We start from the raw sequence: 15,626 nt of genomic DNA, 5'->3' as shown, positions 1-15,626 counted from the left end.
AGGAACCACGCTTCTGCTTTATCCCCAGAATTTTCAAGAAAAGCAGAAAAAGGAATATAGGTATTCTATCCACTATGCACTCCTAGTTCCACCATCTGAGCTGTGTCTTCTAAATTTGTACCCTAACAAATATGTATAGTGTGTTTTGAAGTAATTGGCATGGAGGTGAATAACTGTTGTGGTGGTTTTGACTACTGGAATCCTTTGATAAGCACCATCGTGTTCAACAGTCCAGCTGTTTTTTCAGTTCCTTTGTATTAGACGAATATATCATGCACTTAAAGCCTGTGCAGTCATCCACAAATGCACCGGTTTGCGTTTTCTTCAGTCTTTATTTGTGTGTGTGTCTGTAACATTAAGAATTTTTTGTATTAGTTTGTTTTTCATACAGATCATCAGTGAGTCATCACTGGCTAGGCAGCCTTTATTTTAAAAAAGGAGAAAAGTCTTGTCCAGCATGAACAGAGTTTGGATTTATAAAAATGCCAAAATCCGTGCTGGCAGTATGCATTCTGAATCCCATTCATACAAATCTAGATCTTCTAAATGAGAAGGAACAAAGTCAATATAGGGAGGCTCTAAAGAAGATATTGGAGAACTAGAAAACAAACTAGTCTACTTACTGTAGGTTAATGGAAGTGAGTTATGTTTTTCTGAACATATTAGTTATGCAGTCCCAGCTACAAAATTATCAGGTTTAGGTATACAAAATTACTACAGCATTGTGGATATTTAAATCATTATACTTTTATGGGTAAGAAATTTAGTATCATAGGGACTAATATTTTTGGAACTATTATTTTTAACATTACTATATTTTTGCAGTTGCCACTAATTATCTGGCTTGTACTTTCTATGAGAAAACTAACAACTCCTTTAACATAGACAGTAGTACACATTTTTTTCCCTGGAGCCCCTCTTTCCACACTGAGGATGTACAAACCAATAAAAATTATTGATTAGAGCAATCCTAACTGTAAACCACCAAAATCTTAAACTTCTGCCTGGCTCTTACCATTTTCAGTGAGTTGTTTTGCATTCTTCTAGATTTCTTCCATATTTAGCATCTAAATTTAAAAAAATTATTTATTTTGCTAAAATTAAGAAGTCAATCATTTTAAGACAGTAAATATCAAAGTTTCTGTGATTCTAATCTTTTTACAAACTGTGCGTGCATCACTGTGGTAGCAGTTCTCACTGCTGGCATCTGACTCTATTTTGTTTTTCCTTTGAGTTATGAAGTAAGACAACAGCAAGCATGTGGCTTTCCACATTCTAGGTTTTGTAGGCCCAATTTATAAAGAGATAAAACCCAGTACACTGTATTTCAATATGCAAATATGTTTAGCAGAGAACAGTGCACCATGACTAGAGCTTTACTATGCTGTGCAAAGATGACATAATAATGTCCTTCTGAATTTGTTGATTAGAATGTAATGGGTATCCTAATTGCTCTAATTTCACTTATTCCAGAAAATAAAAAAAGTATTGTACTAGTCTTTTTTTTCTTCATTAGTCTAATTTTAATGTTAAGTTTCATTACTGAGTGAAATATCTTAAGCCATATCGTAGGATCTGATTAACTGAATGTATATGCTAAAAATCTTAAAGGAGCAAAATACCCTTTTGCTGAATACATCTCACCATAGCTAGAAGCTAGTAATTGCTATTAAAGACTGATTCTTTAAGAATAAATGTCAAAATCTGTCTCAAGGACTGGTTTTCAACTAAGATTTTTAATCCACTGTAATGGCTTCTATTTTTTCAAAGATATTTTTAGTAGTACAATTTATAATAACATGTCCAAATTCCTAAGAGCATTTTATCATAGCCTAGTAGTAATGACTGCAGACCGTTCTCTAATAGATCTTGGTATTTAATGGTTTTGTCATTAAGGTTCTCATTGCAATAATTTATCATTAACTTAATTATTTATCATTCTTTTCTAAAAGGAGCTCATGGAACTCTAAAGGTTCCAGCATTCTGAAAATTACATCAATCTATAAAAATCAAAAATAGTTCATTTTTAATTCTATAATTGTGTAAAAAAAAAAAAAAAAAATCGCCTCTGTCATTTTATAAACAAAGCACAAACTGGAAGAGTTCATATGGAATGCAAGTTGACATGTTTGCATTTGGCTGTGGCCTGTTCATAATTACTACCATTTTCTGGTTTCCTGTGGCCAGTGCATTTTTAGAAAGTTTTCAATAGAACAGCAACATTAAAAATAGGATAGAACTTTAAAAAGCTGTTAAAATCCTTCTTAGAATTAAGACACATATTGCAGTTCTTTCCAAGCCAAATGTTCACACTTGGGATCCTGGCTTTGGCCCACTGTGGAGACAGGTTAGAACCTTACAGTTTATATCTTAACTTCTCTTCAGCCCTTATAAGACAATTTTAATTGAAATCTCTTCAAGGTTGCCTTTATTATTTTCCCTCCACCTTCATGTGTAATCAGTTATTATCTTCCCCTAAGAGGAAGTAGTTATAAATGATACCTGATATAATATGGTGTTATATGTAGACTTCTCTGATTCGGAGCACCTAAATCTTTTTTTCTTTTTTTTTTTTCCTTGTTTTTTTAATAGCGGTGGGAATACACACTTTGGTCGGAAGGGCAATTATGATTAAAATGTTATAGCGAGCTCTGACAGGTCAAACATAGTCAAAATAGTTGATAGGATGAGAGGAAATGGCCTCCAGTTGTGCCAGGGGAGGTTTAGACTGGGTATTAGGAAATTTTACTTCACTGGAAGGGTTGTCAAGCATTGGAACAGGCTGCCCAGGGAAGTGGTGGAGTCGCCATCCCTGGGGGTATTTAAAAGACGTTTGGATGAGGTGCTTAGGGACATGGTGTAGTGGTGGGCTTGGCAGTGTTAGGTTTATGGCTGGACTCGATGACCTTAAAGGTCTTTTCCAACCTATACGATTCTGTGAAAAAGCATAGCAAATATAACAGCGCTTAATGCTTGCATATACTTGTACAGTTACTGCTCTTGTATTCCCTAAGCTTTTCATTCTTAAATGTTCACTTTAAGGCTGCTGCAATTTGGCCTCGGTAAGGTTGTGTCTGGAGAACTGCTATACGAACACAGCATTCTAATTCCTGTTCGGTACAGATCAGCTTGACACTAGGGCTTAAGACTTGTGCTAGTTATAACACTTATGACAGGTCTTTACTATGGTCATTTATTGCTACTGTAAAAATCTGCCATGTTTGGAATAGAAAATGGAGGGAAGAGTCTAATACAGGCACTTTTAGAGGTGCTGGGGGCTCAGCTTTTCTGTGAAAGAAATTGACTTTTGAAAAACTATTCCGTGCAGGATTGGATCCATACTTCCTTGTTTAGCAGAACTGTGGGTAGAAAGTAACCATTAGTATTCAAATTAAAACCTGACTCACTTAAGTAATGTTTTAAAAAGGATACGATATTTAAAAGGGTAAGTGGAGAGTCTATCCTGCACCTATTCACTTTCCTTGAGCGGCAAATCTAGAAATCACGTGTGAATAGGAGAAGATGCAAATAAGTAAGGCTAGGAAAACCCTCCAAAGTCCTCCCTATAAATACTTATGCATGCCTTGCTGTTCCCCAGAGCTGAATGTGAACCAGTAACCTAATTGTCACTTGCAAGCGGTTACTCTTTCCAGTAATTCCTTTCTAGGTAGGCTTGTTCTTGTAATTTGAGTTACTTCAGCAAGATCCATGGTATACTTCCTGAAAATAACAAGATGAGACTAAATGGAGGCAATAGCTTAGTCCTTGGGACCCAGGGCTAAGGTTGGGTGTGAGTAACTGAGAGTCTGCTTTAATCATGCCATTTTTCTGACGCCAGTGGAATTGAGACAAATTTCAAAATTTGTGGTGTAAATCTGGTTATCTAGATAAGGTCACAAGTATATTGACAAAAAATGCAAGCTTTAGAAGGGAATGTTAGCAAATCCTATAAGCATTTCAGGTATTATTAATTTGGCACTAATTTGGGTATTACATAGGAAACATTTTTTGAGATTGTAATATTAAAGAAACTTCTTCAATAATAGTGTTACTTGGGAAATTGGGCAAACCAACTTTAATGATAATTCACTGTGAAGTGCCAAGTGGTAGGAATTTCTTATTTTATGCATAGTGAACAAGCTAATACATCAGTTGCATATAGGAAGGGCAAAAGGACTGCTGAATGGAGCCAAATTTATTCTCTTATTTAAACTAGTACAATTCCACTGATTTCAGTGGTGTAATTTGGAAAAAAGATTGGTTTAGGTTTAGAAAAATGTGAATTCTTATGAATTTCACTTTCCGTTCTGAATTTACATATCTGACTGTTTTGATATCCTCTTTTTTTTTTTTTCCTCGTGTGCCTGTGGAAATATGGATAGAAATTCAGCAGCACTTAAATGTATAAGAAACTACTTCTATCATAAACATCTTTATATACTGTTATTTATATTATTATTCAGTTTTAAAACCTCTTCAACCATTCAGGACAATAGGATAGTGTAAACATTCATTTAAAAAAAAAATCCCATAAAAATACATTTTCTGTTTTCATGTATAAACAGTTCATGGTAAATTCATGTTTAAATAATCAAGAAGATTAAGAAATGTCTCTAAGTCGCTTTTTGTGAGAGGCACGTATAAAATCCTTTCAGTACCAGTGATGTTCTTTTTTTATGGCTATGTTTACAATTTATAGTCACTCAAATTACTCAGCCCTATCCAGGGGCTGCATAGCTAAATCAAGTAAATGATCATTTATCTTCAGTTACGATCTTAAAGCTGTTACATATATGTCTACAGCATAGTCCGTCTTCCTCATCAGCAGTGAATATTTCAGCTAAGGATCCAGATTAAAATTATTTCCTGACTGCTAGTCCTCATCATTTGATTTAAAATGTACAGTGATCTTACAAATTATTAAAAGGGAGACAGTCTTCACTTATGCCTTATTTTGTTGAGAAACACAGCTAAAAAAAACCCCTCCAGCTTCAGCAGCATCATTTCAGTCCAACAGAAGTAATCAGACACAGTTTATAAAAACTGCTTATGTTTGCGAAGAGTAGGCTGTAATAGAACTTTTCAGTTAATAGAAGACTTCCTTCACATTTAAAGTTAAACGGAAAGCTTTCAAAATTCAATTATGGAATTTTTCCTTAGGTTGGCTGGCAGTTAAAGAACCTAGTAAATGCATTGCGGGAAGACCCAAATGGAGTGATTTTAACCTTGAAAAAACGTCCTCAGAATACCCTGGTTTCTGCTCCTGCCCTTCTGAAGAATGTGAGGTGGAAGCCTCTTGCACTTCAGGTAAGAAGGCTGCTGCAACGCTGGTGCCATGGTAAATCCTTTGCTCTATTCAAGAGAAAACGCTAGAATTTTTCCTTCCGGTGAAAGGAACAGGAGCCTCTAAAAAGTCCCAAATCCCTTTGAAATAGGGTGCTGAGATAAGTTTGTGTGGCAATACTGGATGTGTCAATAAGATTGTTTTCTGCCATTATTTGTGAAGTTGGGAGCCACAGGAATTCATAGAAGGAAAGAATATTTACAAATAGTGTTACTGAAGAACAAGGCAGCCTAAGGTTCAGTAGCTTGCTTTGACTGGCAGAGGTAACATTGCCTCCCTGTTTCCATTATTTCACAGTCTGTCAAAACTACTTGCTTGTAATCACGTGTGTCAGACCTTTTAAATTTCAGGAAAAGTCTGCTTCTGTTCCACAGCTGTCATCAAGTTTGAGTTTTTGGTAGCAATGCTAACAGAACCTCTGATATTTTCTGCATACTTATTCCTTGAAAACCTGTTGATATGAAAAAAAATCAATTGTGAACGTCACAGCTGGTTCTTCCTACAGCATCAACATATGTAGTAGAAACTGACTGACTGTAAAAAGACTGAACTCCAAATGTTATTATTAAAGGAAAGTTTTTTGAGTAAGTTAGTAGCTATACATGTTTATCTTTAATACTATATAACATCCTGTAATAAGTTTATGCACTTTCATAATGTGGAAGCTTCACAGAGTTGTTCTGTTTGGATCACATGATACATGAATGTGTTTCTGAGTAATTTTTAAATTAACAAAACAAAGCAAACCTTTCAAGCCTATCCAGGCAAATTTCCTTCCTGCCTGGCACTTCCTGAATCTTTCATTCCTCAAGTGCCTAAATCCTACACAGCTGCTTCACTTAAGGCATTTGTGTAATCCTTGGAGCTCAGGAGTGCTGACACTTGGGTTTAGTGCCATCTTTCCTTTCTCTGTGGCTGCCTCTGGGGGAGAGGAAAGGGGCATTGTGACACCCAGAGGAGACTCAGAACTCTTCAGATTTTTCTGTCAGAAGTGTGCAGGAATAACATTCTTCACTCTAGCAAGATGATTGTGTATCTACTTGTGAACTTCATCTGAAGCCTCCAGGGGCAGCAAAATGGAAATTGCTTCTGCAACAGGGCTTCCACAGAGATCCTCTCTTTATATTAGTACATTAAAGAATCATAATTCACAAGCAGCACTAGTTCTGGAAGTTTTGTCAGTGTGAAAACAATATGTACTGTATACATGGCACAGTATTTTCCACAAAACATGGTAGCCAGGTAAGCGAAAGTGCACGAAGTGCACTGTGTCCTCTCCTGATGACCCAGAATGCAAGAGCCCCTGAGGATCAAAGGGTGTTTTAAGTGTCATTCTCACTAGGATATGTTTCTTCTGTATCAGAGAATAGTGCAGCGAGGGATTGAAATAAAAATAGAAATCACTTTGGAAAATAAAAAGAGCATTGCCAGTGTTACGTCTTAACAGTAGATTTTGTAATAAGACATTGAAAACCAACTTTAGGTCATCTTTAGCATCTTTAGGTCTTCTTTAGTCTTCATGCCACAGAGGTAAGCTCAAGGATTAGGACCTGGATACACTTCAGGATGCAATTTTTTGTTTTGCCTGTTTCCTACAGTTCTCTCCTGGATCTAGTATTATTTATTACTGTCATTAATGACTTGGAACTAGCATGATTAAATTTCAAGATGATACTAAAGCTTGTGTTTCCTGGACAGCTGACATAACAGCTTGATGCTGCTGGAAAGCAGTGATCTCACTTCCCTCTCCCTGTTCTTGGCTGCAGAATGTCCTCGCCTTTCTTTGACTTTGGCATTTTTTAGACTCTCTAGATCAGTTTAATTTGTTGAATTGGTAGGAAGGCTTCTGGTTTTATTTATTTGTTTTTCTGGAGTTTTCTACCACTAATGGATTAAATTGGCTCTCACAGAACAGAGGCTGTCGGAGGCTATTGACAGACTTTCAGAAATAAACAGAATACATTCAGCATAGACAGAAGGTTTTGTACTTAAGACAAAAGTAACCAGCTGCATGAATGGAGGATATGGAATGACCAGTTAAGCAACAATCTGTAGAAAAAGATCTCGGTTAAAGTAGATCAAAACTGAAAACAATTCATCAAATGTTCGACTGTCATAGAAAAGGATAACATACATGGATGTGTTATATTTCATGGTGTGTTACATATATGGATCCATATATATTGCTCTGCATCTGTTATTTGCATGGTGCATTGCATATATGGATACGTATATGGATATATGTAACACACCATGAAAAATAACACATGCAGAGCAATTCTTCCATTCTGATTTAGTGTTGGTAAAAACCAAAACAAAAGCAGTACATAATTAGGGAAGAAACAAAAGAAATAGGAGTTAAGAACTTGAAATTCAGAGGCCAGAAATAATATTTGTTAACTCAGGTTGGTGCGCAGCATGAATTTTTTTTAAACAAAGTTGTTGTGGTTTTTATTATTGCTTAAGGCACTGATAGGTGTTGTTAATAATTTTTCCCATAATAATTATGTTTAAAATTACATCACACCACAATAATTTATTAATTATTAATAATACAGAATCTATGAATCCTTATAAAATTTATTTCTTGGTCTCGTTGTAGTATTCCTTTGCTGTATATAGTTTCCCTTGATGCTTAATTAACAACAGCAGAATGTTAACACATGCCGAAGTTCTATGCTACAATTATCTTTCAGTGAGAAAACATGTCAGTCATACCATTTTCTCCTTTTGTCTCTAGTTGGCATTACATGATATTAGAAGACTATTTTCATTTTTAAACTCTGTGATTATCTTCCCACTCAATATAAAATGGTTCCTTCATCTGCAATGGCAAATAGTCCTCTTTTTTGTAAAAGTAAGCACACCGGCAACTTCATTCAAATAAAATACAACATTTATTGTACTCTTTTTCTTTTTATTCGCAGAAATTTTCTAATTGGAATAATCCTTCCTGTTACAACTACTTGATCCAGAACACTAAACTTTTTATTATTTAGCTTGAGATATAGAATCTGTCAGGTGATATGACTAGTAAAGCTTACGTCAACAGTGACAATTTTATAATAATTCTTACATATTAGAAAATACATGTTATGCTCTGCAACTTTATAAGTATCTTCAGAATAATTCAAGCTAAGTAGCTCATTTCAGATTTTGAAAACCATATGAATTTGGAGAGATGTTGCTTTGTACAAAAGAGAAATTCCATAGCATTATGAGAACAGATGCTTGTAGAGCGAAAAAGGGAAAATACCACTCAAGTTAGTTCACAGTTCATAGTTTGGGTGCTGTTCCCTGACAGAATTGCTCAGATGAACTCAGAAATTATGTGCTGCCCATTTACTTTACTATCTCAGTGAGAAATACCTTGGGCAAGGAAAGACTTGTAACGCCTCAGACAAAGAAAATGCAGCAAGTAAGAAAGTTGCGTTCTGTTCACTTAAATGTCTTATGTCAGAGGAGATGGTGAACAGTCATTTCCTCTTCATCTTAATGCCACTCATGCTTTTATTGACTTCCGTCGTATTCATATGTATTTCATTGTGTTCTCTTGCTCTGAGGACAAAAATTATTATTTACACATCAAAAAAAGGTATATATTTCAAGTTTCAAAAAAGTAAAAATCCCCAAGACTTGAAAACACTGTGAACGTACCTGCTGTTTCACAGCATAGCTGTACCAATTTACTAGTATGTGAGAAATACTCAACAATATTGAGTTCTGTTTCTTATTGTGAGTAGTATTTGTGTTGTTGACTATTTAATTTTTCTGAATAGCAGCTTGTCCAATTAGTCATCTGTATCACTGGCATGAATTAATCTATTCTGACAAAAATTACACACTACAGGAATTTATAGGGTGATACGCAGTTACAAAGCCCCATTTTCCCTTACCGCAGGCAATCCATGTAGAAGAGTGACGCCTGTGTGTTTTCTGTGAATTCACCCATCAGGGGAATTCTGGGGATTGAGTTTATTCCTTCAAGGGAGAAAGCAGAGACTCAGTACCCCATCCTTAATCTTCATACCCCCTCAAAAGGTAAGGGATGTCCATGTTCAAGCCTCTTGTTGCTGTACCACCGGGCTTTACCAGCTTCCTGCATCTTGTCCTGCTGGTTTTTGCAGGATGTGCTGGGGTCATGTTTGTTGTTTTGAACAGCACTTTAAAAATATATACAATATTTAATTATCCCCAATATTTGCAAAACTCACTCAGAATCACAGCAATGTATTTTGTTTCTGAAACAGTTTGGATTTTTCTGTTTGGCAAACAATTGTTTATTTCTGATGAGTGTTGAATTTACCATTTGTCTTTCATTTTTATTCTGGTATTTCAGCATTGTTTAATCATTTCACCAATAATTAGCTATTCTCATTAAAAACTTTAAATAACAACAGCAGATACCTAAAGCGTGGCTTTTCAGAAGTCCTCTATAAACAAATGTTTTCCTTGGGATTTTTTTCATCTGTGCATGTATTTGCACACACTTTGTCAAACATTCGTTTGTAGACACACAGAGTCAGCATAATCACTATAAGTAATTTTATTGGAATTTGGATATAAGACTTAGACTTGACTATGTCTGTTTAATTGATAGTCCTGGTTGGGATGATATTTACTATTCATTAAAATTACCTTTTTTGATTTGGTATAATACAAAAATATTATATTAAATACTTGTATTAACCTAGTATTTTAATAATATTAAAAGACCCCTGTGCTATTTTGCAGATACCTAAACCCACTGAAATTCCATGTCTGATATCACAGAATTATCTGGAGCTCAGAATGAAGGTATACGTCTTTGCTACCTTCACTCTGAGCTCCAGATCATAGAAGAATTATATTTGCTGGAATGATCTGAGTGATGATAGACGAGGAGAAAGCAGGTGCTCTTTTCTCTTCATGAAAGACTCCCAGGGCAGATGAGTGAAGAAGGTTTCTTGTGAGCAACTAGCAGAATAACCCGCTATGGTTTATTTGGATTGGGTGCATCCTTTGAGAAAGGGATAGAAACAGGCATTGTTCCAAAGACATAATGGCCAGCAAGTTCTTGGAAAGCACTGAAGACAGGTGTTTTTCATAGAGAAGGTGGAGAACATAAATAAAGCTGAGAGGGATAAGGCAGGAGACAACTTATCTGAGAGCAATCATGAAGCAGTGTATTTTCTTAAAAACTTACAACCCTTGTATAGGGAAAGTGAACTTTAAGAGCATGCATTTCTGTAAACTCAGTGGATAAGCTCTTACAGTGTGCCAATCAAAAAGCCAAGAAGAAGAGCTGGTATTTTGGGGGTGTGGGGAAGGCACTCTTTGACCATTATTTTTTCAAATGTATTTATTGTGAAATTCTGAGAGATGGATGAATTACAGTAAGATTAGAAAAACAAGAAGTATAATGCTTGCCTTCAGAAAGGGGAAATGCAAGAGCCGGGGAATTATAAGTCGGTCACTTATTATGCACAAACAGTTCGTGAGCACTTGGAAGATAACAGATGAATAAAAACAACATGAATTTATTATGAAGAAATCATTAAAAAGATTTAATGCTCTTATGTGAGCAGTTAACTGGCCTGGTAGATAGGAGAGAAGCTGTATATCTTACTCTGATATTAATACCTTTTCTCATGACATTCTTGTAAGTATGGCATAGAGAATTAAGGACTAGGTGAAATTGAGATTGAATGGGTGGAAAATTATTGGATAACCTTGCCTAACAAATAGCTGTTAATGGTTCACCATCAAACAAAGGATGTATCATTTAGTATTCAACAGATGGGTCATACGTGTGGTTTTGTTCCATGTTTTCCTGACAGCCTGAAGGATCTGCTTACTAAATTTGGCTACAGTGCTAAACCAGGAGGGCCTGCAAATGCAATGGAGTCTTGGTTGGTAATAAAAAATTTGGAAATTCTAGTTTGGAACACTAGAAAAAAGCTCTAAAAATGTAATGAAATGAAAGAGGGGCAAGGTGAAGTATTCTACTTGGAAATAATCAACTGCACTTTTAAAGAATGTAGCAATTGAATAATACAGCAATAATTCCAAATAAAGTGGAAATTACAGTAAAGAAAAAGCTGAGTGTCATGGTGGAAGGAACTCAAATACCTGACTGAGAGACATAAATAGGAATATAAAACACAAGATAAGTGAAATAATTGTTGTGCTTTATTCAGTATTAGTACAATCTCAGCTGGGTACTGAGTACACCCGGTATACACTGGGTACACCTAGTCTAATCAGTTGGAGAAAGTACAGAGCACATCTATTCATTAGTGTTTTAGAAAACAAGGGAAGAATTAGGGTTTTTTCTTGTTTTCTAGCTAAAATAAGGGGAAACGGATAGCATTCAGAATGTAAAAATAAATAAAAAGCTGAAGAATGAAAAGGAAAGTTCTCACTTTCTGGGATGGGTAGGAAAAGAATTGAATTAAATTGAAGCAAAAAAGATTCCATGGTTGTAAGGATAGATTTTTTTAAAAATCTATCAGGAATAGCATGGCTATCGACCTCCTCGAGGGCAAATTGAACAGTCATATTATCTCTCCCCACCCTTTTTTTCTATTGTCAACTTGATTGACTAACCTGTAACCTTGACAACTGCTGAATATACAACCATTGAAAAGGCACAAGAGACTTGGTATAGGTAATTTATTTTCTGATTTTGAATTGGAGTTTCTGCTTGGCTTTCTGTGATGGTAATAATTTATGTCTTGACCCATGTGAAACTGTATCCAGCTGCAGGTAAACTGGGGGATTACTAGAATATCTTATATTTAGTCTCTTTACTAATACTTCCACACCAAAACTGCAGAAATAATGGTAGTATTCTAAATACAGTGGTTGCTACTGTGTATAAGGTGGTAGGCCATAATTTCCAAAGATATAAAAAAGTAAGTAGTGAGTGATTGTTGTCTTTGGCACTCGCTTCTTATCGATTTAAATTGATAATACGAAATAAACCAAAAACATTTGATCAGAGTATAAGAGGCTTAGCAGTAAGGATAGAAAAGTAGTATAATTTGGACCTCTATGCAGACTGATATTCTCATAAAAAACCATGCTTTTTTGGTATTTAGGATTGCTTTTACTTGTTGAATCACATAAAAATAATTTCAGTGTTTATCTCTAGAAGATAGAAAGCTTTGTATTTAGAAAAAGATTACAACTGGTCTTCGTAGTTTTCATCCAATTTTAAGGTCACTATGTTTTCCTTCCACCTTTAGAAAACCAGTTGTATCTATTTAAGCACAATTTTGTATTTGAATGGGAATTTTTCATATAAATAATCTAAACAATAATACTAAATAAAAATATTTTCTATTTCTTGAATATAAACACAGCCTGTACCTTGGTTGAAAAATATTCTTTGTGTAGCTATCTTTGTGTCCTGCACAGTATATTTGGTTGTAGTCCTTATAGCCATTGACCTGAGCTTCCCTATGGCATTTGAGTAAAAAAATTGTGTTTAACTTCATTTAAAAATTTTAAAAAGCAAAAATCCAAAAAGACCTCCATACTTTATTAATATTTTAATATTTAGGATGCTCACATTTATTGCTTAGGTTAATTTATATTTCATTGCTAGTCACCATAGAACCCACATTTGTATCATCGTGGTACAAGCATCACAGCTGTGGTTTCAGTAAAAAATAAGAACCAATAGATGACTATGAATTCTGTTTTCTTAAAAAAAATCTAGGTATTCTGTCCTTGTTAACAATAAATCTTCTATTGAAACCAACATTATGGTTATGAACACTTTCATTCAGTGCAACTATTCCAGAGTTCTGTAATTAATTTTTTTATTAATGGCATTTAATAGTGTATGTCCTTCCTCCCCTTATAATTGATTTTCTGCATTGGTTAAAAATCATATTTTGATTCTGAGTCTCAGATTTTTCCATGAGATGGCTTTTAAATTAATTTCACTACTGGTCTTTTATCAGTTTCTTTCATAACTGGTCTTGAACTCTTTGGTAAAACAGTGTTTCAGTAGACATCTTTTTGGAAGAAACTTCAGTAACTCGAAAAAACAGCTAATCCAAAAAAAGAGGTCAAGATTCCTAAAACTATGCACATTGACTTCGTTGTTACTTGTAGCACAGAAAACATTAATTTATTCTTCGTGTGCTTTTTTTTTTTTTTTTTACAGCCTGTAATTCCAACCAGTCCAACAAGCAGCTCTACAACACCAACAAGTACAATGGGCATATCCTCAAAAATGGAGAATTCTGCACTTCAGGATGTATTCATTCTGTCTCCTATGTCAGGACTTTATGGCCCCAGGTATTTACATCCTAATGAATTTGAGGTCTTAAAACCTAAAATTTTACACTTTAATTTCACTAGATTAATAAAAACAAACAAAAAGCCCCACAATTAAACTAAAAATTTAGTAAAATTAAGAGCTAGAAATGCATTAAGCAGCATATTGTTATTTTGAGACACTTAACTTTCACTTGGCTAAATACCAGTTGAGGAAAACCTGGGTTTAGTTCTAAACCAAGAAAGCTTTCAGAGAAGTTTTTAATCATGTAGTTTTATTTACTTTTATGTGACCACTTGTATCTTATTCTAAAGCAGGCATTTCTGCAAGGGAAACCCTTGCCTTCTCATGTTAAACCAATTCCTTATGCTCCCTTTCAAATACTAGAAAACTCCTGCATAACTATGTTTGTCTTACAGTTAAAATGGAACCTAGTGATGATTTCATTAATTTAAATTTGTTGAATTGAATCACTTTTATGAAAGTTCACACATACAGCATTTCAGTTACAGGACCTTTCATTTGTAGTGTTTGGCACAGTCGTATGCTTTAGCTTTATCATAAAATGGTTAATTTCTCCATAATCTTCTGGTTTACCATTTTTAGGGATGAAATTGGAATAATGTCATGTGATGACATCAGCAAATTTGGAAAGTTTGGAATGAAAGGCTCTGAGTCTCCAAGCTATTTTCTGGAGCATGAAAGTGGGAAATACTACACCTTAATTGAAGGTGAAGGCCACCCTGTGGGCTCTGAGTATGAGAGAAGCAGAGCTACAGGAGTGCGGAGAAGAGAAAAAACACCCACTCACGGTAGGCTTGATTTCTTTAACACTTCTAAATTGACCGGATTTACAAATTGCGATATTAACACTGCAACACCCCCAAATATCTGTCATTCTTTGTTAGATCATGACCTGTTGGCTCTGAATACTAGACAAAAGTTTATGTGAAGGAATAATTAGTGTAATTACAAGCTAACATTCAGGATCAGGAGTAAGTTAGTTATTCTGCAGTGCACGCTTAAAATTTTGAATGAGACTTAAGTTCATATTATTTGGATAGCTACCATCTTGATTTTACTCAATTTCATTCACAAGCTCTTGAAGATTATTTTAGTTGTAGTGTTCTGGACTGTTAAACTTCGACGGAGGGCCTGAAAAGGCTTACTTGTGGTATAAAAGTATCTATAAGATGCAAAGCCCTCCAAAATTCAGTCCTGTATTAAATGGATATAATTACACAAGTAGTATCCTGCAATGCATTGTTAGTACTAGAAATATAATTCAAAATCTTAGAATGGGGACTGCTTAAATATCAGATGTTATTAAAAAATAATAAACTCTGGTTTTATATAGAAATTTCAGGCGTATGTAAATCCATATGGGTGTACAGGTATACAAACATATATGTGCTTGTATATGAGTATATGTATCTATATTAAAGGTATTGCTGAAAATTAATTGATGAAATTTTTTTTTGCTTATCTGTTAAAACGGATTTGCTTGGTGTTTGGTGAATTGTAGAATACTACTGACATACAGCAGTGTATTCTCCATATATTTGCAGTGGGTTTATTTTCAAGGCAGTAAGTTACTTTTGTAAAGTTTACAGACTTCAGATAAAAGATTTCTTTTAAAAACTGTAATTATATCTGATTTTGAAAATGGCATTTCTGAGCCTCGGAGAAAGCAATGACTCCTTCTCCTGATCATAGCATTCTGTATGGGTAGGTTCTATCTTTTGTGAGATATAGATAGATTTATAGATATATATGTGATGCCATCAATCAGTACTTCATTCACCTACTCTGAGACTAAGGTTTTTTTCCTTTCTCTCCTTTTGTTAAAAAAGGTTCCTAAATTTTCTTGTCTTTGATATCTAGGAAAGGGAAAACCTCTCACAAGCTCAGAGTAGTAAAGAAAAATGTGTCTGTGAAGAACACAGGTAATAAAAACATGCTGCAGTTCAAAGGAGATACCACCAAAGGCAGTTATAGTGGAAGATCCAA

General features: G+C 34.8%; 1 protein-coding gene across 1 annotated transcript in view; it reads left to right on the top strand.

The window, feature by feature from the left end:
* LOC142415037 (connector enhancer of kinase suppressor of ras 2-like) overlaps positions 1–15,626 on the top strand; it is a 215,289-nt gene that overhangs the window by 139,131 nt on the left and 60,532 nt on the right. Inside the window, exons 10-12 of the mRNA XM_075512981.1 lie at positions 5,161–5,307; positions 13,503–13,636; positions 14,223–14,428. Coding sequence (XP_075369096.1) covers positions 5,161–5,307; positions 13,503–13,636; positions 14,223–14,428 — 487 coding nt within the window. The remainder of the gene's footprint in view (positions 1–5,160; positions 5,308–13,502; positions 13,637–14,222; positions 14,429–15,626) is intronic.

Source organism: Mycteria americana, chromosome 10, assembly GCF_035582795.1.
Source record: "Mycteria americana isolate JAX WOST 10 ecotype Jacksonville Zoo and Gardens chromosome 10, USCA_MyAme_1.0, whole genome shotgun sequence".
NCBI classification, from domain to species: Eukaryota; Metazoa; Chordata; class Aves; order Ciconiiformes; family Ciconiidae; genus Mycteria; species Mycteria americana.
The sequence above is the reverse complement of the archived record's forward strand: the minus strand, read 5'-3'. Positions and strand labels throughout refer to the sequence as shown.